Source organism: Narcine bancroftii, chromosome 2 (assembly GCF_036971445.1).
Source record: "Narcine bancroftii isolate sNarBan1 chromosome 2, sNarBan1.hap1, whole genome shotgun sequence".
Classification (NCBI taxonomy): domain Eukaryota; kingdom Metazoa; phylum Chordata; class Chondrichthyes; order Torpediniformes; family Narcinidae; genus Narcine; species Narcine bancroftii.
Window position 1 is genome coordinate 143,490,220 of NC_091470.1, and position 24,653 is coordinate 143,514,872.

Here is a 24,653-nt window from a genome sequence, read left to right on the forward strand (position 1 = left end):
TTTTGCCTCTCTCAGGACAAGGAGAAGCCTGTACATGAATGCTGTTGACTGGCACTTTCGAGCAGGTGCTAATGGACACCCTGATGCTCAGCAAGGCCATCATCCAGGTCTCTGCCATTCTCAATGGGGGTGGGGGGGGGGCGCACAGACTGGAATAAAATATTATTTATGTAGTCGGCAGAAGAAATCACTGCTTCAGAGGGAAGGGGACCCATAAACTTTGAACAGAGCCCTAAGAGGGTCACAGCCAATGAAAGGTTGAGAATGGCTGCCCTAGTGTGATGCCACCATTGGACATGGAGGGCCCATGCTCTGTGTAATAGCCTCTCAAACATTTCACTGACGCCATGCTTCAGGAAGAAATGCCAGCAGAATTTATCGGGTTAATGCATTGATCTCCTTTGTGGAGAATTGAAAATACTAATGCCCCAACTTTACTTCTGTATATATTCTGAATCAAGTATATTTTTGGGGGGAAAATATTTCTTTTCACAGCCATTTTATTTCTCAACTGAATAAATAGCTTGTACAGGGAGCCTGGCCCAATTCAATTACTGCTCAATCAGAAGTGATGACAGACACTGTCTACAAAGCACTCAAGAGGCACTTACTCTTCAAAGCCCTGCACCTTGGAAGTTGATTGTGGCTGCAGGAAGTCAATCATCCCAGCTCTTAGACCCAATCATCTTCAGCTACTTCATCAATTCTCTTCCATTCCATCTCAGAGCCGGGGATTTTCACCGATGATTGTTCAACTCACAAATCCCCAGGAAATAAAACCACCTATAGGTACCATTCAGGCATGGGCTCATGAGCAGCAGGTGATAATTGTGCTACACAAGTTCTCAGCAATGACCATCTCCAGCCAAGTCCACCACTCACTCAATGTCCAAAGTTATTCTCACCACATTTTCCTACAGCCTTGCAGGACACATTGACCAGATCCTCAATTGGACATGAACACTGTGGCTACAAGAGCAGGTCAGAGGCAGTATGCTGTAACCTATTACCCAATGCCTCAAAACCTTTCCACCGAGTAGGAGGTACAACTCAGGAGGTTCTCCACTGGGCTGGATGCAAACAGCCATGACACTCATGTAGCAAAATATTGCCCAGTCCACCAATCTAGACATTCATTCCTTCCACCAATGCACAGCATACAAAACACACTGCAGTTTCATCAGGAGCACCGACTGAAAAAGTCACCAGCACCACCAAGCAAGGCAAGGGCAGGAGACCAATTGAAACACCATCCCCGGGATTCTCTCAGAATGGCACACTCCACAGCAGTCGCAATATCACTGGCTCTCCATTCAGCTCTGGATCACCTCAAAAACAGCCACTCATGCCTAAAGCTACTCTTCATAGACTACACCTCAGTCTTCAACACTATTATTCCCTCAGTGCTGGTCAACAAGCTTGGGCCTCTGTACCCCCATCTGCAACTGAAGACCAGTCAGTATGAATTGGAAACATCAAGGCTTAGCCCACGACTCTAAACACCCATGACTATGAGGCCAGACTCAATTTCAGTGCTATCGATAAATTTGCCAATGACATCAGGGTTGTCAGCAGAATCACAGACGGCAATAAGAAACGTAAAGTTGGGAGATAGATCAGCTCGTTGAGCGGTGTCACACCAACAACCTTGTGCTCAATATTAGCAAAACAAAGATGATTATAGAAAGTCAGGGAAACACGACCTCGACCTCATCGAGGGCTCAGTAGTGGAGAGGGTCAAGAACTTCAAATTCCTGAGTGTCAACATCTCCCAGGCTCTGCCCTGGAGCCTCCATGTCAATGCAATCACGAAGAAGGCTCGCCAGCAGCGAGGTGCTCGAGGAGATTTTGGATGTCACTGAAGACTCTCGAAAACATCTACAGGTGTAAATATGGAGAGCATTCTGGCTGGTTGCAACACTGTCTGGCATGGAGGAGCCAACTCTCAGGACAAGAATAAACTCCATAGGGTTGTTAACTCAGCCTGACATCACCAGCACCAGACTTCACTCCATCGAGGACATTGACAAGAGGCGGTGGCTTAAAAAAGCAGCCTCTATCCTCATGGATCCTCACCACCCAGGCCATGCCCTCTTCACTCAGCTACCATCAGTAAAAAGATTCAGGAGTCTAAAGGCAAGCCCTCAGTAGCACAAGGACAGCTTCTTCCCTGCTGCCATCAGATTCTTGAATGAACAAGGAAATTCAGACACTGCCTCACTTCAACTTTTCCTGCACTATTTTCATTTATTTTTGTAACTTGGTTAGAATATGAATGTTTGCACCGTGATGCTGCCACAAAATAACAAATTGCGTGACTTGCTCAAGACAAATTCTAATCCTGATGGAGGTCTGGCACTCCCTCATAACACTAATACTTTGTGCGGCTGAATGCACGGAGTCGACTTGCCCAAAGAAGAACCACCTTTATCACTGAATCAGGTGGTAATGTAACAACAAACTTGAATTTGACACTAAATCTTCAAATCTTGATCATGGCTGCATTTTTTAAACCGTTCAAAAATTGACAAAAGTAATCACAATTGTATTAATACCTTAATTAATATTTACAACCATGGTCTGAGTAAGCCTGTGCTTGTACATCTCATTGATACCACACTGTCTAATCTTTGAGAGGCAAACTCCGAGATTGGAGTTCAAAGGGTGAATTAGGATACTTAAGCATTAGCACATTGACAGAACTAAAATAAGCAAGACTTTCCGTCCAATTAACTTGAAGGATTTACAGCAATTCACCTAATCCATCGAGTTCCAGGGAAACATTTGGAGCAGAGCCCATTTTTAATGCCTGCTCTTTACTTGGGCATGAAATTGGCAGCAGAGCAGAAATATATTGATAACCACTTTTATTTCTTTGGTCTAATAAAGTGGGCAAATAGCTTGGACGATAAATTATCTTGTTGGATGAAGGCAGGTGGTCCCTGCTCATTCCTGCCTTCCATTTTGCCGTTGGCCCTTCCACACTTGCCTGCTATCCATTTGCCTGCTCAGTGAAGCTCTTCGGGAGAAACAAGAACTTTGTGCTGGAATCTACAAACAATGAGAGGCTGGTAGGCCTCTGCGCATCCAGAGAGAAATGATCAGTCAACACTTTACATACATAATTCTCTGAAAGTGGTATCACAGGTGGATAGGGTCGTAGAGAAAGCTTTTGGCATATTGGTCTTCATAAATCAAAGTAATGAGTACAAGAGTTGGGATGTGACAGTAAAGTTGTATCAGACATTGGTAAGGCCAAATTTGGAGTACTGTGTGCACAATTGGTCACCTGACCACCAGAAAGAGATCAATAACAGAATGCAGAGAAAATTTACTAGGATGTTGCTGGGACTTCAGGAACTGAGTCACAGGGAAAGATTTAACAGGTTAGGACTTTATTCCCTGGAGCGTAGAAGAATAAGGGGAGATTTGATAGAGGTGTACAAAATTATGAGGGGGATAGACGGAGTAAATGCAGATAGGGTTTTTCCACTGAGGGTGGGTGAGATACAAACCAGAGAACATGGATTAAGGGTGAAAGGGGAAAAGTTTAGGGGAAACATTAGGGGGAACTACTTCACTCAGACAGAGATGGGAGCGTAGAATGAGCTGCCAGCAGAAGTGGTAAATCCAAGCTCAATTTTAACAAGATTTAGACAGGTGCATGGATGAGAGAGGGCTATGGACTGGGTGCAGGTCAGTGGAACAAGACATAAAAGTGGTTTGACACAGACGAGAAAGTCCAAAAGAGCCTGTTTCTGTGCTGTGATGTTCTATGGTTTTGAAATTAAAGCAGGAAAATGCTGGAGAAATTCAGCGTATCCATAGGAGGGAAAACATACAAATGATGTTTCAGGCATGAGCCCTTCTTCAAGGTACAAGTTAAAAAGTGGGCAGGTGCCTGAATTAAAAGACTGGGGAGAAGGGAAGAAAGGGCAGGGGGAAGAGCAGAAACCAACAGAGAAAATGTGATAATTGGCCATGGATGGGAGAACAGGAGAGGAAAGGTGAGAATTGATCAGGGCAGGGGGTGGTTCTGTGAATGCAGAGCTGGAAGAACTTTTGAGTCTTGATAAAAGTCCCCATCTGAAACATTTATGCTTTTTTAAGACTGCAATGTTGGGAAAAATCGCAGAAATATTGAACATAATTATTGCCTGTGTGGTCGCTCACTCTGGGCACATTTTTAGACTGTAACAGTCCCTGTGGTTGGACATGCAGCAGAGTGAATGATAGTCAATGAATTTTTCCGATATGATTGACACGACAGGCTTCCTCCAAAAAGTAGTCGGGGTCCTGCAGGATCAATCGCGGGGCAGGAATTGACTCCAAATTCATGCCGACACCTCTCTAGACTGTCCGTGTAGCGGTAAAATTCTTTGCTTGTTCATGGAGTCTAAAAACCATAGTTGACTGGCTATTTCTCTCCTTGGACACACTCTGACCCAAGTTCCTCCAAATTTTCCATGTTTACTCCAGCTATTTGGGAGGTTTTGTCGCATTCAGAATATTCTTAGTGAACGAATGTTAGGATGAGTTCAGAGATAAACAAGAAGTCTGCAGTTTGGAAAACTGAAGCAACATTTAAAGAGCCAGAGGAACTCAGCAGGTCAGGCACCATCCAGGGGAAGTTATTGAATTAACTTATTGCAATGGAGGAGTCTGCCATTAAGTACTTTACCCACACAAAGCCTCTCAGAGTTCCTTTCTAACACTGCATCAGCTATAATTTAGCGCAATCCCAATTTTATTTTCTTTTAAATTGTGCTTTACTGAAAGGACAATTGACCTTGTTATAAAGCAGCCAGCTTGTACATTATATTCCTCTTCCTCACGTCACCTCTTGCAATCAGTGAGTTTTTTATCATACCCACAAGTGCCGTGGACATAGGCACTGAAGTTCTTGCAGCCAAACAGGTACTTTGGTCAAAAAATACCCCAATAGTGTACATTAAATTACCCTAGCATGAAAAGAGAGAATATACAAGATGGATAACAAATATTCACAGACACAGATGGTGCAAGAGAAGAACAAGTGGTGTTTTAATCGTGCATGCAGATTTATCTGCAGTGCTGGAACAGTTTGGGGTAGTATGGGAAGGCTCAGAGCCTGATAGCTGTTGGAAAAAACTGTTCTTGAACCTAAAGATGCTGTACTTGTTAAAAAAAAAAACACTGGTATTAAAACAGTCAACACACTGCACTTTAAAATTGATGGAGATTTTATTTTCCCATGGTACAGAAAACAAGGTTTAACAAGAAATTCAGCAGATGCTGAGATTTTAGTTCACACAAAAATGCTGGAGAAATTCAGCCAAGTCCCGCAGTGTCCTTTATGTAGCAAAAAGATACATCACCTACATTTCGGGCTTGTGGCCTTCAACAAGATATGAACAAAATGCAGACGGCCACTCGAGTAATTGGTGGGAGGAGGGGCAGGGGAGGAGCACAGAGAAAATATGAAAAATAAAATTGCTTTCCTCTCAACTAGAACAGTGGCCAAACTCAGTCTCATATCCCTCCCCAAGCCTTGCCTGTACAGGGCAGTAACAAGAAGGGGAGGTGTCCTTGTACTCCTGTTAGGTAAAACATCATGAGATGGGAATGTACAGGGCTGTAACAAGATGTAAATGCATCCTTGTACTTACAAGATAAGAGAGACATTGATGGATTGAGAGGCAGGAAGCTAGCAGGGAAAGGATAGCAACAGTTTTAGTCATTGGACAAGTAATGATATGATGATGTTCTAAGCACATATCCAAGGGTATAAAAAATCACCATTTTGCTGATAACGGCAGAATGCATTCTCCGACTAACTTTGTTAGTCGCAAGTGTTACAATCCGGTAATAAAGAACAAAGAACCCTGATTTCGACTCAGCCTGGTGTTTGTCTCACTCATTCATGAACAAAGCAGACCTAACAATTCACTTTTAGAACAAAATCCTAGTCAGTCCTCCCCTCCACCAACTATCACATCAATATGTAGAGGAGTAAAACACCATTTCAGAGGTGGCTCATGGGGGCCCTGGTCTGCGTAATGTGGCCCCATTGTAAGTGTTCAAACAGTGCAGGGTCTCCAGAACCAAAGTAAGAACATGGTGAACACAATGGCTGCAACAAAACTGAAGTGTGGGTAAGCCACTTGGCACCTCAAACCTGACTCACTGATCAATGTGATCATGGCTGGTCCTTTGTGCCAGTTCCCCATGCCCCTCAATAATAACAACAATGAATTCATTGTCATACACTTTGTATGATGTCCCTCTGCACTGAAATTCTTGCTTGCTGCAGCGATACAAGTCCTTATTTTAAAAAAAATAAACAAATTGAATTAAAAATTAAATACACAAGATAGATAATAAATATTTATGTAATCCCTGAGAAAAATAAGTGACTTGTAATAGGGCAGTAGTGTCAGAGCAGTCTCTGATTAGTGTAACAAGGGGAAGTTCAAGAGCCTGATAGCTGTTGGAAAGAAATGTTCTTAAACCTGGAGGTGCTGGTCTTCGGGTTTCTGTACCTTCTGCCCCAGAGTAGCAATAAGAAGAGGTTGTGGCCAGAGTAACAGGGGCCCTTTATGATGTTGACTGCCTTCTTGAGGCAGAACCTCACAGATATCTGCAGTGGATGGGAAGACCTGGCTAATGTTTATAATTCCCAAATCTTTCAAGAAAATTATCTTCTCCTTTAAACATTCCCCCCCCACTCCCCAGTTACCTTACCTTCATCACCAAGCGAGTACCAGAGATTCACCACTGTGAAGAAATTTCTAAAACCATGTTTTAAATGATGGTCCTTTTTTTGTGACTGTTCCCTTGTTCGAGTCTCCAACAAGTAGAAACACCTCAGCATCACGTCTTCCAAAGTCTAGAGTTTCAATCATTCTTCTCAACTCCAAAGAATACACATCTATCTCTGCAGCCTTTTGTAACACAATAACCCTCTCACCTCAGGAATAAGCTGAGTTAATCCCCTTTCAAAACTATCTCGAGACCTGGGTATATCCTTTCTCAGATTAACAGACCAGAACTGTATACGTTCTGTCAGTGAGACTTCACCAGCTCCATGTACATTTCTACAGCAATCTTTATGATCTCGTGACAATGCAGGACTTGCTAGGAGAGGCCAGAGTAAAACCTATTTAAAGAAATTGAAGGACAATGCTCCTTTTTCCTCACCGTTACTGCCCACGTTCTGGTATCAAGAACGAACCATACATGTGAGATGAGTGCGATGAGACCAGAGTACAACAAAAAAAAAGCAAGGATCCTCAGATGAGGAGCAAAATTGAAAAGAGTTAGCATGAAAGAGAGTGTTTCTTTCCAAGTTTCCAACATACACAATTAGGTGCACTGTTCTATCCATTAGCATTTGCAGACAGCATCTGGCCTCCACTTGAAGGATGCACTGACAAAGTCAGAGCTCGTTAGAGATGGGCAAGTTTCCAGAAGCATCGAGGCATTCACAGCCTCAGAAATCTGTTCCAGGAAGCAGCCAAAGGCTTTGAGAAGTGAGATGTGGAACTGAATCATTAGGAAAGATGCAAGATCTGTGCATTATTTAGAAATATAGTATTATTCCACAGATATGCCTTACACACATCAATTCCAATAAGACTGCTTGACAGATACACGTTAGGGAACGGATACTGAACAGACCCTGACTGAAGACGATAGCTCTTCAGCCGAAGAAACAAGTGAACAAGTCAGTTTCACTGAAATTAAATCCACTCAGCTATGCAGCACTGACAAGCAGAGAAACAAATCCCTCATACCCATTCATCCTGCTTCAGATGAAGCAAACCTGCCTGTGAAACGTAAACACACCACTATTGTGACAAGTCAGCTATCAGGCAGAACAGAAGGCAGTTATAGATCAGGAAGACCACCATCTCCTACTACCTCCCCTCTTCAACAAGCTTTACAAACCCCCATCATAAATCTGTCCTTCTGACGACAAAATTGAGTTTGCTCACTCTGCTACCATCGAGAAAAAGGTAGAGAGAGGAGCACTCAACGGCACAAGGACAGCTTCTTCCCCACCGCCATCAGATTCCTGAATAATCAGTGAACCAAAGACAACTTTTTGTGCGCTGTTTTTTTTTAATATATAGTAACATTGTAAGATGGTTATAATATGAATATTTGGACTATGATGCTTCCATAAAACACCAAATTTCACAACTTGTTCCTGACAAATTCTGATTCTGAGATTGAGAGGCAAGTCCATTTTTTCTTGCCCAAGGTCAGACACATTTATTTCTATAAAAACACGACGCTGGAGAAACTCAGCAGGTCAAACAGCGTACTTTATACAGCAAAGAGGTATACATAACCAATGTTTCAGGTTTGAACCCTTCATCAAGGTACCTTGCTAAAGGGTTTAAGCCCGAAACATTGGTTCTGTATCTTTATATTTGCTACAAAAAGGACAGTTAGACCTGCTGAGTTTATCCAGCATCATGTTTTTACGTCAACCACAGTGTCTGAAGACTTTTGTGTTTTACTTACATTTATTTCTGTCATTGCAAAGGAAATGGGAGTGCAATGACAATGCAAAATGGACATCAGGGTGGGGGGTGGCAACCAAGTCCCTACAATTCAGCACAAAGTGTTTCTCACTGGTTAAGTCAAAGTCCAATCCTTATGCTGAACATGAAAATGTTTTCCCAGAGTTACTTTGTGGTTGTTAAATCTCCTGGGCTGACACAGGCAAGAACAGCAGGTGTCTCAAGCTTTCACTCAGGTCACAGCTCAACTTCACTCAACCCCTTTTCCCTGCCAGTTCCCCAATCTTTCAAATATTATCTTCCTCCACCTTAAATATATCCAATGATCTTTCCAATAACAGGACAGAGAATTGCAGGGATTCACAATCCTCCCAGAGAAGGAATTCCTGTGCACCTCAGTTTTAGTTTACAGCTCTGCCTCCTTGCTCACAACTCGCCCACTCATGAAAACAAAGAAACTTTCTCTCTGACTCAGCAATTATCATCTGGCACTCTGAGCTTTTATCAGCAAACAAGATAATCAGGTGCTGTTTGACAACTGCTTAAATGACGTGGTTTCTCAATGACTTGAAACCGAGCAAGAACTGCTCAAGCTAAATGAGCCCACATCAGGCAGCACATGATACAGGCAGCGATTAGATTTCCTTTCAGTATCAGTGCTCATTTTGATAATACTTCAACATTTTCAGCTGAATTTCCATTATCTTCTCACTAAATCCAAGCCATTTCAAAGAGAACCTAGCAAGTGTAAATCATTCATCTTAGTCTACACACATAATCTGATTCCCTTGAAGGAGTCTAGTTTCACTAACTGACACCAGTGGCATCAGACCTCCCTCCAGGAACTTCAAGCAGGGGGGTGGTGGGGGGGGGGGGTTAAATCCTTGGCCCAGTTTCTCACTAGTGTTTGGGTGAAGCTATCTTGCTCTTAGAGATTTGGTGAACTAACATTTCATTTAAAGTAAGACATTACTGTCTTTCACAATGAAAAGCCATTTGAGATTGAGAGACTATTAGACATTTAATTATTGATAAACTAAGATGTGCCAATGAATAGATGTACTGCCACTACATAAACCACTTTTCTGACATTACTAATCTACCACCAGAACCCTGTCCAAAACTCAAACTCATTTCTCGTTCCTCAGACAGGGACTGACCTGCGGAAGCTTTCCCACATTCTTTGGTTTTCATTTAAGATTTCCAGTAATGCTTTTGATTTGTAAAGTTAAAGCAAATTTTCACCAAGGTAAACATCACCTGTTGTGCCACTGGTTTGCTCTCTCCTGTCCATGGTACCCGCAAACAATTGTTCACAGTGCCAGTGTGAGCTCAGTGGTCAAACTTTGTCTCAACCCAGAAACGTGAACTCAGGATCCCATCCTGGCATTCTGCTACACGACTACACCAGTCCATACTGTGGGAAGTGCAGCAAGTCAGCATGTGTAATTTAAACCGAGGACCTGCTAAAATCTCAGGCAGAAAAACCCACAGGGCTCTAACGAAGAGCTGAATTTATTCTTCTCAGTGTTCTTGCCAATTCAGTCCTCAGAGTTAGACACTGACACATTTAAGACTTGGATAGGCACATGGATGCAAGAAAAATAGAGGGTTATGGGTGCATGGTGGGTTCACATAGATCGCACAATATTGTGGGCCAAATTGCCTGTACTGTGCTGCAACATACGGTGTATGCGTTTCCTCCTGGTGCTTTGGTTTCCTCCCACGTCCCAAAATCATGTGAGTTGGTCAGTTAGCATGCCGTTGTAAACTACATCCAGTGTGTGGGTGATGGGTGGAATCCAGGGGGTTTGGATGGGAATGTGGCATAGCTTGGGTAGATGGTCAGGGTCATTTCCCCAGGGCAGAAATGTCAAATACCAGAGGGTGTAGGTTTAAGGTGAGAGGAAGGAAGGCTTACAAGGTGATGGTTTCGTTTTACACAGGGGGTGATGGGTGTCTGGGACACTGCCAGTGGAGGTGGTGGGAACAGATACTGTTGCAACATGAAGGTTTTAGATGGACACATAAACAGGTAGGGAATGGAGGGATATTGTCCATGGGCAAACAGGATTCGTTTAATTTGACATTCCAGACAGCACAAATATGCTGGGCTGAAAGGATAGTTGCATTTTCCAATAAAACAGGATTATTGTTGCATTAGGGGGTGCTTAATGATCGGTGTGGACTTGTTGTGGGCCAAAGGGTGTGTTGCTGCCTGCTTCAATCCTTCTCTCTCAGGCACCCTCTGACAAACTGGTAAGAACGGATGATCTGATAGTTGCCATGAGTGTGATCCTGCTTTGCACCAACTGGCCAAGGAATTTCCAACCTCAATTCCAACTTTCACAAATAATCCCTTTGTTTTAAAGTGGGGATAGCAAAGTTTTGAAAATGCTCTCGAAATAAAATATTTTAAATTTTGCCCCTCCCACATGACAACTTTGCAAGAGAATCTACATCAGTGTTAACAGCAGAGTCGGAACCTCTGCACATTTGACATGCAGAAACCATCAGGTTCTTTCAATTTTCCTCTCTAAAAAGGAGTTTGAAGGAAAAACACATTTTTCATAAGCCAAACTTCATGGTCAAGGAACAATTTCCTTCTGATTAATTTGTCACATGTACAATTTCTGCTTGGATTCAGAAGAATTAAATTGTAGTCTTTCGACATAAAGAATTCTAAAGACCTTCTTCTCAGTTCTATTGCTCCATCAACAGCGACGTCGCTGATTAACTGATCCTCAGAAAAATCCAAATCCCACTCTGGCTGTTTAGAAATCCAAAGTCATGCAATTAATCATATCTGAACTTTTAGGAAGGCTCAGCTTTGCGAACATAAACTACATGATTGCTGCAAAAACCCGTCAGGTTCACCAATGAGGAAGGTGCCCAGTATCATCATCCAGTCTAGTCCACAAGTTACCTCAGGCATACAAAACTCAAAACACCTTGGAAACAGACCCTTCAGCCACTGAAATCGCAAATTTAACAAGCATTTTGGCCCACAAGTCCATGCTGCCCCCCATAAACCTACTTCCCCTGTACATTTTGAACAGTGGGAGGAAACAGGAGCCCCTGGGGAGAACTCATACAGACACAGGGAGAAGGTGCAAGCTCCTTGCAGACAGTGTGGGACTCAAACCCTGGTCCAGTCCAAATTGCTGGCACTGTAAAGGATTTGCGCTAACCGCTACGCCAACTGTCCTGCCATCAAGTACCATTTCCCTGCACTTTACCTACAGCTTTCTCTGCCATACGATTTCAAGTTTTTTCATCATCTGAAGTTTACATACCCAGACGACACAGTAGTGCTCTGGTCCACAGTACATATGTACATGCATAATACATTTCTCACACTGTGCATAATAATCCCAAACATAGAAATAGGAAATAAATATGTATAAATATTCTGGAATAATTTGCTCAATGTCATTAATATCATAACAGGATACCACCCATCAAGCTATTTTCCAGCTTGTAGTCCTGATTTCGATGCCTCTATTTAAATATTTTGTGAACGTTGTGCCGCCACTGTCCCCTCCAACACTCACTGGGTGTAAAAATTCTTTCTCCAATCCCTTTTAAACCTTCTACCTGTTAAATCTATGCCTTGTGGTTCAGAAACAACCAAGGAGAAAAATCACTATCAAAACCCTCCGTGGATTGCAATCAAAATCCCCCTCAGCTACACCACTCCAAGGAACCTCAACTCAGCTTTGTATAGTCCCTCCTTGCAACTGCAACACTCCTGCCCAGGCAACGTCCTGGTGGAACCCCACTGCATCCTCTGGAGTGCAATCCATTCCTTCCCAGAGCAGGGTAACCCGAAGTGATCACAATCCTCCAGAGGAATCAGAGAGAACCCCAGCGACCTTAATGAAGATGCCCACCAGTCCATGAAGGCAGCAGTACGTCGATAAGGTGGTTAGGATGGCATGCTGGGCACCCGCCAGCTTTCGCTGACATATGGAACAGAAGAGCAAGGAACAAAAATACCAGCACAAGCAGGCAAGTACCCAGCTTTCCCACACTGCTGTCTTCATCAATCTTTGGACATGACATTAAGGCGCCTGTGGTCCTCTGTACTTCCTCGGTTTCAATATTTTGCATACCCTAACCTTGTTAGTCCCTCCAAAGTCCAATTCTCCTCAATTTTCAGCATTACATTCTATGTGTCTTTTCTCTGTCCGTTTTAGATCACTCTGCCAACACCATCACCAAGCTTAGTGTCTTCTGCAAAGTTATCATTCTTGCCTCCTACAGATCACGTTGATGATTAACTGCCTCATCAGCTTCAGCATCTATTGGGGTTGAGAATCTAGAAAGCTTCCTCAAATTGGCGACACGATTAGCATAGCAGTTCGCACAACGCTGTTACAGCGCCAGTGATCCGATGCTGTCTGTAAGGAGCTCATGCGTTCTCCCTGAGTCTGCATGAGTTTCCTCCGGGTGCTCTGGTTTCCTCCCACCTTTCAAAGAAGCGTACTTGGATTTTTGGTTAATTAGTGTATTTGGGCGGCACAGGCTCATGAGCGAAAAGGCCTGTTACCGTGCTGTACGTCTACATTTAAAAGGATGGTAGAGGCAGTCTGAAAATTTTATAACGCTGCTGCACAGATTCCTGTTAAACATGATGGTGAGAAGCAACTCTGGGCAGGCGAGAGCTCAGAGTTGAAGTTACAATCTGACCTGCTGGAACAAGTTGGAGGGAACATGGCCTACATTCCACACAACAGGCACTTCCAATGACATCCACACCGGATTGCTATAATCTTCACTGCATTAGCTGTGTGGCCAACAATTCAGTAAACACCCTTGACTCTTTGACCTATCGATCTTGGATTCTATTGATTAGTAATGCAGGAACCACACGATTCATATCGAAAACACTCAGAAATCAAAATAGCCTCTACTTCAGCTCTTCACCACTTGCGCCATAATCACCTTGAAAACAGGCCCTTCTGCCCAGTTATCCATGCTCACCTAGTTGCCAATCTCAGCTAGTTCCACTTGGCTGTCTTGGGCCTTCTCCCTCTATTCACAAACCTATCTGAAAGCCCTTAAAACATTGTACAGTAGAAACCCAAAAATCCTGATATCAGAAATCTGGACCACCAGAGGTTCCAGAATTTTTCAAAAACTCTAAATTTGGAGGGCTTTTGTGTGTGTGTGTATACAGCAGCATTTCAATTCATCTTTAAAACTGCTTGTTTTTAATGAAATTGAGCATGCCATATTTGCTAATGAATAAACTATCAAAATTTACCTGTTCATCTCTTTCTTATCCTCAGTAAATTTGAATTTTAAAAGTACTGTCCAAGACCCAATCCCCGAGCAGCCCGGATTTTCAGATCTATACTGTGATTGACCCTGCCTCTACTGCAGCTTGTTCTTGTAGCCACCATCCTCTGTGTGAAAAAAAACTGTCCCTCGGGTCCCCTTCAAGGTTTTCACTTCTCACCATAAACCCATGCCCTCTGGTTTTACACGCTTGGGGAAAACGTTGTCACCATTCATCTTATCTACTCATGATTTATAACCTTCTACAAGGTCATCCTCTCACTCTCTCATATTCCAGGGAGTAAACGTCCCAGCCAATCCAGTCTCTCCTGTCAACTCACGCCCTTCAGTCCTACCAACATCCCTTTGAAAGGTTCCGGTGCTACTATGTTCTCTGAATAAAATTACTGCAAACCCTCCTACACCCTAACACAGTGGAACAAGCCTAGAAACAAAAAGCAGATGAAGCCAAACAGGAGGGATGAACTGAGAGACCACAAATGTAGGAGCAGAATTAGGCCAATCAGCCCATCAAGTCTGCTCTGCCATTAAATCATAGCTGATGTATTTTTCCTCTCAACCTTATCATCCATCCCATAACCTTTGACACCCTTACAAATCATGAATCTCTCAATCACTGCTTTAAATTATGGAAGATGGCATCTTGCCCCGTTTCAGGTTTTGGGTACACGGGAAGTCAATGCTTCAGTACTGACGGAATGTAGTCATCTTCACAGAATACATTCAGCTCTAGTCTCTCCCACCAACCCAGAAGCAGGCAGATTTTGTGTTATCCTCTTCTGGCCCTCATCCTTCTCAAGTAAGCTCAACATTGGTTAGCTGGACACTGACGTCATGGTAGGGCATTTTTAAGAACACAAGAAATAGGAACAGGAGTTGGCCATCCGGCCCATCAAGCCACTTCCACCATTCAATGTGATCCTGGCTGATCTGATGATAGGCTCATCTCCACCTACCTGCTTCCCCTCCAACCCCCCCCCCCCCACACCACTCCATATCCCTTAATTTCCCTACAAACTTGTCTTAAATATATTTACTGAGGTCACCTCCACTGATACAATGGGCATTGAATTCCACCCTCTATGAAAAGCAGTTCCTCTCATCTTTGTTCTAAATTTACTACCTTGAACTGTGACCTAGTTCTAGTCTCCCACACCAATGGAAACAACTTACTTACCAGATCCTTAATAATTTTCCATGTTTCAATAAGATCCCTTCACATTCTTTGAAATTCCAGTGAGTACAGTTCCAGACGACTCAATCTCTCTTCATTGTCTAAACCCCCTCATCTCTGGGACCAACCTGGTGAACCTCCTCTGCACTGCCTCCAAAGCCAGTACATCCTTCCTTATGTGAAGCTGGCAGCATCACATGTCCACACGACAAACTGGTGACTTCTCGACAAATGTAATTTTGATTGAACACAGGACTTCCAAAGCAGTTATTGTTGCCAGGGTTACACAAGTGTCTTGGTCCTGAGAACCGTGCGCAAGCTGATGTCTCCAAGTCAGAGACGTCTGATTTTGATAACTATCCAGATTGTATTGCTTTACATGCACTTACTATATTTCTTTCATTTAATTAACTAATCATCCTAACATTATCTGTAATTAAACTAATGGAATATATAATGTATCCATTAATCACTGAAATGCATAAAACATTTTAATATCACTACCAGCTTGAAAAATACTTCAAAAATGCATTGGAAATTTTGTGGAAAGTCAAATTTCCAGAAGTCACATCATTTGTAAGCAGGAAAGCCCCTGTATTTGGCAGACTCCTCCAGGCAATGGAGCTGAAATGAAAACCTCTTATTTTTGAACTTTAACTGAAATTGCAGAACACACCTTTGGGGAACCAGGTTTCCGATACAATCAATTGAAGCTGCAGTATCCTGCACACAGGCCAAAATTCAGTTGTGCAGCTATGTATTAACATCAGTTCTGTTGTATCAAGTTTACAATAGACTCCTGGTTAATTATCAGTATCAAGAAGAGTTCAATTCCCACCTCAGCACAGAAATCAAATTAATGCAATTAAATAAAAAAACAGCACCAATAACGTAACAAACTGCTGGAGAAACTCAGCTGGTCAAACAGTGAAAATTTTGCAGCGCTAAGATAAAGATATAAAACGATGTTCTGGGCTTGAGCCCTTCATCAAGGTATGAGCAAAATGTAGACAGGTGCCCAATCAAAATGGGGTGGGGGGGGCGGTTGAAGGAACACAGTCCCACTGGCAGGAGGCAATTGGTGGATAGGACCAGCAAACAAGAGGTTGGGGGGGGGGGGGGGGGAAACAGCTCTGAATGGAGAGGGAAGGGGGTGGAGAGCTGGAAAACAGAGGGTTGGGGAAGAGAGGGAGTACAGGAAGTGGGCTTGCAGAAACCAGTGAAGTACGTGGTCTCACGCACTGCCAACCAAGGCCAGCCATTAATTGGAGGAGCAACACCTAATATTCCGACTGGACATTCTCCAACCAGATAGCATTAACATCATTTCTCCTTCCCATTGCTATTCCTCTATGACTCCTTTCCTCCAGCTCTCCACCCCCTTCCATTCACAGAGCCATTCCCCCTCCCTCTCTTGGCTACTGTGCCCTCCCTCCCTTCTCCCCATTTTGATTGGGCACCTGCATAGATTCTGCTCATAAAAGTTAGGCATCTTTATCTTCACTATACAAGGTTTGCTGTTTGACCAGCTGAATTGCTCCAGCATTGGGTTTTCATTTCAGTAACAGTGCCTGCAGACATTCACCTTTTACAACAATAACGTAACAACTGAATTATTGATTAGAAACCCAATCAGGTCGCTATCATCTCCCAGGAAGAGAATCTAGCAGCTTGAACCAATGTGGGGCAAGAGCGACTCCAGACACACATTGTTTTGTGGTAGACTCTGGGAAATGGAGATTGGATAGAATTGTGAGGCCTTGTTATGACACGCCTATAGCTCAGAAATAAGTGAATGGAGATTACACTGGACAACTAACATTTGGCTTCCTGAACACGTTAGGATGCATTTCAGATTTTGGGACGCTGATCACGAAAATTGTCTTAAAATTTCCCTATAACATACCCTTTTTTAAAAAGATACATCCCATTTTTGTGACTTCTTGTCACATTTTAAGTCTACTTCAAGAATACAAAACCACGAAGCACAACAATGTCATTAAGAATTCATTTTCTGCCTTCACACTTGGACTCCTTCCCGGCTGATCTTGGTGCCGTCAGTGATGAACATGGTGAAAAGTTTCACCAGGACATTGCAACCCTGGAAAAGTGGCATCAGGGCAACTGGAATTCATCAATGCCAGCCGACTATTGTTGGACGCTGACATGAGAGGCATCAGATGCTGAGTACAAATGAAAATCAGCAGCAAAACATTTTTTGGTTAGTTGAACAAATGTGTCAGCATCATTATGCGATTAAACAGGCTAAATTCAATAAAAGTTAATTTAATGTTTCTCCAACTTCCTACATGACACAGCAAATCTGAAATGTTCTTTGTGTTCAATTTGAAGTTGTTAATTATAATCCCCACTATATTTTTTTAAGGAAGCCAACCTTTTGAAAAAATTTGTTGCCCAGTGCAGTTGGCATGGGGAGGGGGTGGGGGGGGGGGGGGGGGGTAAGCCCTCCAAGACTGGAGAATCACTTGCAGGATGCCCCCAATGGATTCATAAGCCAGTGCCTGGAGGAGCAGATGCAACACCACAACACAATGAGAGGAAACAGACAGATAAAGGAGTCCAAACCTTCCACGCAGTTCTCCACTCTCTCCAGGTTTCTGAGCGTTATCCTCATGAGGCTGGAGCTGAGCATCAGCTCATTTTTGTGAGCCGGCCACATGGATTCCGGCACCATGTTGACGAAGAAGATCCTGGTGTCACCCGTGGAGACTTGGTTGTCACAGATCAAGGGGTCCCCAAAGCCACAGATCATTACTCTCTTCCCACCATCTAAGAGGATCTCATTCTTCATTGTGTCCCTGCCTTTCAGATACCTCCAGACACGCACCTGGGACACAACAAACAGAATTTAGTCACAAAGAGCCAATGCAATGGACATCATCCAAAAGTTCTGATATTTAACATCCTCTCTCATCTGGCAGCAACACTACTACATCATACAGACTCCTGGTGGCCAGAAACCACCCCCCTCCCAACTAGAGAGCTCCCCCCGATCAACTGGATTGGAATAGTTGATGTTGGGCATGTATACATTGGGATGGGAACAATTACACGCAATTTTCTCCAAAGGGATACCTAAATAGACATCCGATTTCCAACACAGCAATACAGTTTGTGCCACCACTAAAGCAATTTTAACAAATTTAATTTGGTGAAATTATCATTTTAATGTAGGCATTATTCCTTCTACGTTTCCCAAAAGAATAAGTCTGGGTTTTGTGGAAATACAACCCCCATTATTCGACCTAAAAACTTACTCAGATCTACACACAAAAGCCTAACCTTAGAATGTGCCATAGCATATTCACCACATCCAAAATATTGATCTGATAAATCAGATTTCATTTTATACAGCATTTAGGTGTTAAATATAGTTGATGTATATAGTTACATTGAACTAAACTATATCTAACATTAATGAAATTAGTATTACACTCATGACAAAGTTCAGCCCAACGTTTCTCACTAACAATCATGTTCAAAATAAAATCACAAAAAGCAATATACCAAAAAAACCCAGAGATCTTCCTTCTAAGTAATATAAGAAATAAAGAATTTGGACTCGATTTAGATGGAGCACAAAAAAGATTTATTATGATAGCCTTAGCTGTAGCAAAAAAATGTATTATGTCAACCTGGAAATTAGAAGATAACCTGAGAATACAGCAATGGTACATAGAAATAAATAAATGTATTCCATTGGAAAAAATACATATAATTTAAGGAATAACATCACAATATTCGAACAAATATGGGAACCATACATGAAACACAATAGAGAAATCCTACCACGGACCTCCACCACCTAAAATGACAGAAGGAGAAGACAACAAAATGAACTGACCCAGTATGTAAAAGTAAAAGACACAAATTTCTTGTTTATTTTTATTAAGTGTCGACATTTTTTTTAAAAACAGGTTTAATGTATCATATAGATTGAACTTTGAATAAATGGGGAGGGGGGAAGGGAGGGGGAAAGGGGAGAAAATGACACTGTATATATTCAAGAGAAAATATCTGTTTGTATTTTGGTCAGTATGGTTCATAGTGTGAAAAATATTTTTTTTTAAAAAAAACATCATGTTCAAATCCTCCTCCCATTTCTATCTTGGCTTCAGAAGTCCCTTTTTAATAGTACTTGCCTGTAACATGTTATACATTGTAGAATTTCTTAGTACAATCTTTCCTAATATAAAGCTCTATCTCACAATATGGCAACGTCAAAGTGGTGCCTAACTTTTCTCACAACTACCCCCTCCCCTGTAGATAACAGAAAAAGCATATTTCGCAAAATTCCATATTTATTTCTTAATTGTTGAAATGACATCAAATGTCCCTGTTCAAAACAATCTTCCACTATCTTAATTCCTTTATGAAATTAACTATTCATAAATTACTTATCATTCGTAAAAGGTACAAGATTATTTTGGGGGGAAAAAGGCATTTTTGGAAAGATACTACTCTTTGAGCCAACTCCATTATTCAACTTTGTCCAAATGATTATCAAATGTTTAAGTAAGGGTGCTTTCCTGGAACCAGTTAACAATTTTGAATCCAACTTGTAAATAACCTAGGTCCAGTTCTATTTTAATCCAGACTGGTATTTTAGAATCTTCAAACAGAGAAGCAAGAAATCTCAGCTGAGCAGCTTGATAATAATTTTTAAAATGAGGAAGCAGCAAACCCTTCCCATTCATACTTCCAAGTTCACTTTTCCATAGATACCCTAGACATCTTGCACTTCCACAAAAATTCCTGATATACTTAATTAGTTTCTTAAAGAACTTTTGTGGTAATATTTGAAAAAGATATTGCACCTGTGAGAAAATATTCATATTTATATAATTTACCTTACCCACTAAAGTTAATGGAAGAGTAACCCATTTCTTTAAATCCTCTTTTTAAGCAACGGTACATAGTTAAGATTATACAAGTTGTTCGATCAAATTATTATCTATCCGAATACCCAAATACTTAATCACCTCTTTTGGCCATTTAAATCAAATATTTCTTTGGCAGAAACTATAATCATCTTGATTAAGAGATATAACCTCACTTTTATCTCAATTAACCTTATAACCTGAAAGTTTACGATCTTCTTCCAAACTTGATGCAATTTAGGTAAAGTCAAATAAATCAAAACATCATCAGCAAATAAACTAATTTTATGTTAATCTTGATCAAGGTTTTTAAGGTTGATATCTACATCACTCCTAATTACTTCTGCTAATGGATCAATGGCTAATATAAATAGAGCTAGAGATAAAGGGCAGCCCTGTCGGCTAGATCTCACCAAAGAAAAAGGATTAGACATTTGCCCATTGGTTACCACTTTTGCTTGAGGATTGGGATATCATGCCTTAATCCAATAAATAAATGTTTAGCTAAACCCAAATTTATCCAAAGCTTTAAACAAAAGGCTCTACTCTAATCTGTATCCAAGGCTACAGCCACACTCAAATCCTTCCTTTTCTGCACTGCATAGATGAAACAAATTAATCTAGATACATTATCTGCTGAAAGTCTTTATTTAATAAATCCAGTCTGATCCATTTTTATTAATTTAGGCAATAGTTTAGTAAACCTATTTGGCAAAATTTTTGCCACTATTTTATAATCTGAATTCAACAATGAAATTGGTAAATACGAAGAAGGTTTTAAAGGATCTCTATCTTTTTTGGGTATCACAATAATTATTGCTGTAGAAAATGAATCTGGTTAAGTACGAATCCTCGCAGCTTGATCCAACACTTCAATAAAATGAGGTAACAATTCCTCTTTAAATTCTTTATAAAACTCAAGAGGGACGCCATCCTCTCCCGGGGATTTGTTACTTTACAAAGAACTTATTGCTTGCTGTACCTCTAATTGTGTAAATGGAGTGCTAAGCTATTTTCTCTTCTAAACTCAATGAAGGTAAATTTATATATGATAAATATCTATTTTACCCTCACCTTTTAATAATTCTGAGCTATATAATTTTGAATAAAAGTTTTATTTATCTCTCAAGGTTTATATGTTATGGTGTTAAAATTGTCTTTGATTGCATTAATTGTTCTTGAAACTTGTTCAGATTTCAATTGCCATACAAGTACTTTATGAGCACGTTCCTCTAATTCATAATACCTCTGTTTAGTTCTCGTAGTCACTTTTTAAGGTCTCTAAGTTTGCAACGTATTAAACTGAAGCTTCTTATTGGATAACTGTTTATGCTTATCTGCTGACGGTCGTTTTTGGAGATCTGTTCTCCCCGTGCCTGCATAGGTTTTCCCTCAGGGCTTCCGGTTTCCTCTCACCATTCGAGATATACTGGACATTGTAGGTTAATTGAGTGTAACTGGGCTGCATGAACGTGAGGTGAAAGGGCCTGTTACTGTGCTGTATGTCTAAATTTAAAAATTTTAATTTAAAATTATGGCTGGGAAGAAGATTGTTAATGGTTACAATAGGATCTATAACAACTGGAAATGTGGGCCAAAAATGTTAGATGATGTTCAACTCAGACAGGTATGAAATGATGCATTTTGGGCAATTTTTATTGGGGGAAGTGATACACAGGAAATGGCAGGGACCGAGAGAATATTATAGTCCAGAGACACTTCATGACACAAGTACGCAGTCCCCCAAAAGTGGTGACACAGGCAGTCAGAGTGGAAGGTATTTGGCACACATGCCTTCAATAGTCAAGACATTTTGAGTACTGGACTGGGTCATCATGTTACAAATGTACAAGATGCTGGTGAGACAACACCTGGTCACTCAAAATTATTGCGCACAGTTCTGGTCACCTGGCTATGGGAAGGATGTAATGATGCTGGAAAGGGCGCAGAAAACATTCACACATATGTTATTGGGACTGCCTCCTAAAGAGAGCTTGCATATGCTGGGTCTTCTTCCCTTGGTTGCTGAGAGGAAACCTTAAAGAGGTTTATAAAATCATGAGGGGTGATGGTCACAGACATTTTACTCCAAGGCAGGGGAATCTAAAACTACAAGGCATAAATTTTTAAGAGGGGAAACATTTAAAAAGAAACTGAGGGGCAATTTTTCCCCCCATACAGAAGGTGGTGAATATATAGAATGAGCTGCCAGAGAGGTGAAAGAGGTAGGAACAAGTACAATTCAAGATTATTTTATTGTCAGATATTACACAAGTTTTTTTGTTATTTACTATAAGGCAAAGATTTGCTATCAGCAGAAATTGCCCACGATTCTTTACATCCAGAGAAAGAGAAGCCAAAGAGACTTCCCCCTGGGATCACGGAGTGTCCCCTCCAGTACTTCTGCAGCCACATGGACTTCAGTCCAAATGATCAACAACCTGAGCTCCAGTTGCACAGTTCTGCTACCCCTTTTACACAGAAAACTCAAGCTGAGCCTTTCAAACGCTTCGCCAAGGGTGTGAATGTGTCGAAGGCGGATGGGGAGTGGTCTGAATTTAGCTGGCTTTTATCTGCCAAGGTAGGTAGTGTCAGCAGTGAAACGGGGCTGTACTACAGGTCCCATCTCTTTTGCTTCAGGAAGCTGGCTTGCTGTGTAAAAGGACTCACCGACCTGGCTTTTCTTCTGTTCTGTGTGAACAAGCAAGAGGGATTCCAGGGACGGGTCGCGTATGTGGCAAAAACGCAGCTTTTCAGTGTAAAAAGGGTGTGACGTGATCAGGAACCCTCCACCACCCTTGGCACCCTCTCGCATCCAGGTTCCAATACCTGGCTCCCCTTCCATTCAAATGTTCAGCAGCCTTTGGGCAGGTGTGTGGAGGGTAAAGGTTTAGCAGGCGATGGGCTGAACTTTCGGGAAATGGGACGGGCACAAGTGGCCAACATGGGTGAATCAGGTTCAGTCGACTTTCCAGCTCTCCATCTATGACCGCATAACTCAGAAAACAAAGATCACTTCTTCAAAGTAGTACCCCAAGGATGTATGAAATCCAACCAAGAGAGATGACACCATCCCCTCCAACATTGCAACACACCCTCTGCACTGGGTGGGGGTTGTGCAGATACCCCAGAAACCGCTCAGTCTCAGAGGGGAGAGTGTTTCACCACCGAGCCCGTTTGGTGGAGAAGCCACCTTAGTGGAATGCTGTCGTCTGGAAGACGCGAGTGAATGAAACCAATCAGACTGGTTATGGGGATTCCAATCCAGGAACAGTTCGCCCTGTAGCTACTGTATTTCGAGGGCGGTCTTTGTCAGTTTAGCAGCCTGGAGCCATGTTAAATGCAGCATGCTCCCTCTCGCCCGGCTTACACAGGGGAATAGTCTGCCCATTGTCACCCACCGCAGCCGCCAACTTTTTCTCAACCAACTTTCGCCAACTTCGAGAAAGTGCTGGTTTTTTTGTGAGAAAAAGACCCACGCCTGCACGGAAATCTGGACACAGATCCAAGCCGTCTGCCCCGAGTAAAGCACGAAATCCCGCAGACGTTTGAATGAGGTAGAAACACACCGAAATGCTGGAGGAACTTCGGAGTTAGAAGCCCAAATCAAAACTTCAAGTCAACGCCCGATAAAAGTTACTTCGCCCCAATTAACATCTCGCTCCATCCGAATATGTTCAATTCAATCTTAACAATGCAGGGTTTCCCTTTGCAACCTTCAAGAGGGGGGGTTAAACGAAACAAAACCAGTTCAACAACAAAGACATGAAATTATGGAAACCCTGTGCCGGGGTTTGGCCAGGAACTTCTGTTCGCCCAACCCCTTACCTTACAAGAATAGGTATTGTACACGGGATCCAGGTTCATAATCTCCTCCACTGTGCCGGTCAGCACCACGTTCGCCTCTTCTTCCCGGTTCTCCAGCTCCTTCTCGGGGCACAAGCGGCAGGAGACATGGGCTGCCAGCGAGAGGCAAGCCAGGAGATGGATGAGGAGAGTCCGCCGCTCGGCGCCTTCGCCTCTCATACTCCTTCGGGGGGTTGGGGGAAGAAAGGGTCGCTCAAAAAGGAAAGATTTCTGTCCCTTTACTGGGTGGGAGCGGCGTTGTGTTTCAGACAAGAGCGTTGAGCAGCAGGGCAGGTTCACAGGTGTATTGGTGGGTCTGTGCGAGAGGGGCTGCTTCACATCAGCCCGAGGTGAGGCAGAATGCACGACCAGTCGTCTCTCTCGCAGGGATTTGCATAATCAGATTGCAGAACAGTCATCAGCTCCCTCCCTCCCTCTCATTGCACTGTGTTGTAACACCACCCCCGGAAATGCAGCGAAAACTCGGGCGTTAATCAATAACCGCACGCTGACGTGATCGGACTGCTGTCCGAGGGGCTGCCTGCGAAGGAGCCGCGTCCAGGTGGGAGTTGGCAGCTTTTTGTCGGGCGCCTCTCCAGCCCTCGTAGCGGGGACGAATGCAAACCACCTTCCCCCACCCCGGGTCTGCAATGCAAGTGGGTGGAGATGCAGATCTCAGCTGGGGTCGAGGGTTCCCCACCCCCCCACCTACCGTGACCGCCCCACCCCGGAGCTCTGGGAACCGTCTGGCGGTGGGAGCCTAGGCCGGACACACCAGCAATCTGGTTCATCCACCGTTCGCCGAAACTCATTTCATGGACTCACGGAACTATTGCAGCACGGAAGGCCCTTCAGTGTCTAGCCCAAACTGGCCCGTCAGTCGCCTTCCCTTTCACGGTTGGTGGAGCCATTCTCTCT

General features: G+C 42.7%; 1 protein-coding gene across 5 annotated transcripts in view; it reads right to left on the minus strand.

Moving 5' to 3' along the window:
* Positions 1–24,653, minus strand: part of agrn (agrin) — a 425,017-nt gene that overhangs the window by 397,710 nt on the left and 2,654 nt on the right. For 2 of the 5 annotated variants that reach the window (XM_069918353.1, XM_069918352.1), the window contains exons 1-2: positions 23,718–24,137; positions 17,575–17,836 (exon numbers count right to left, since the gene is read on the minus strand). In XM_069918353.1, the coding sequence (XP_069774454.1) occupies positions 17,575–17,836; positions 23,718–23,915 (460 nt within the window). In that variant the 5' untranslated portion in view covers positions 23,916–24,137. Of the gene's footprint in view, positions 1–17,574; positions 17,837–23,717; positions 24,138–24,653 lie in introns of those variants that run through there. The other 3 variants (XM_069918357.1, XM_069918354.1, XM_069918355.1) reach the window with 2 other exon arrangements.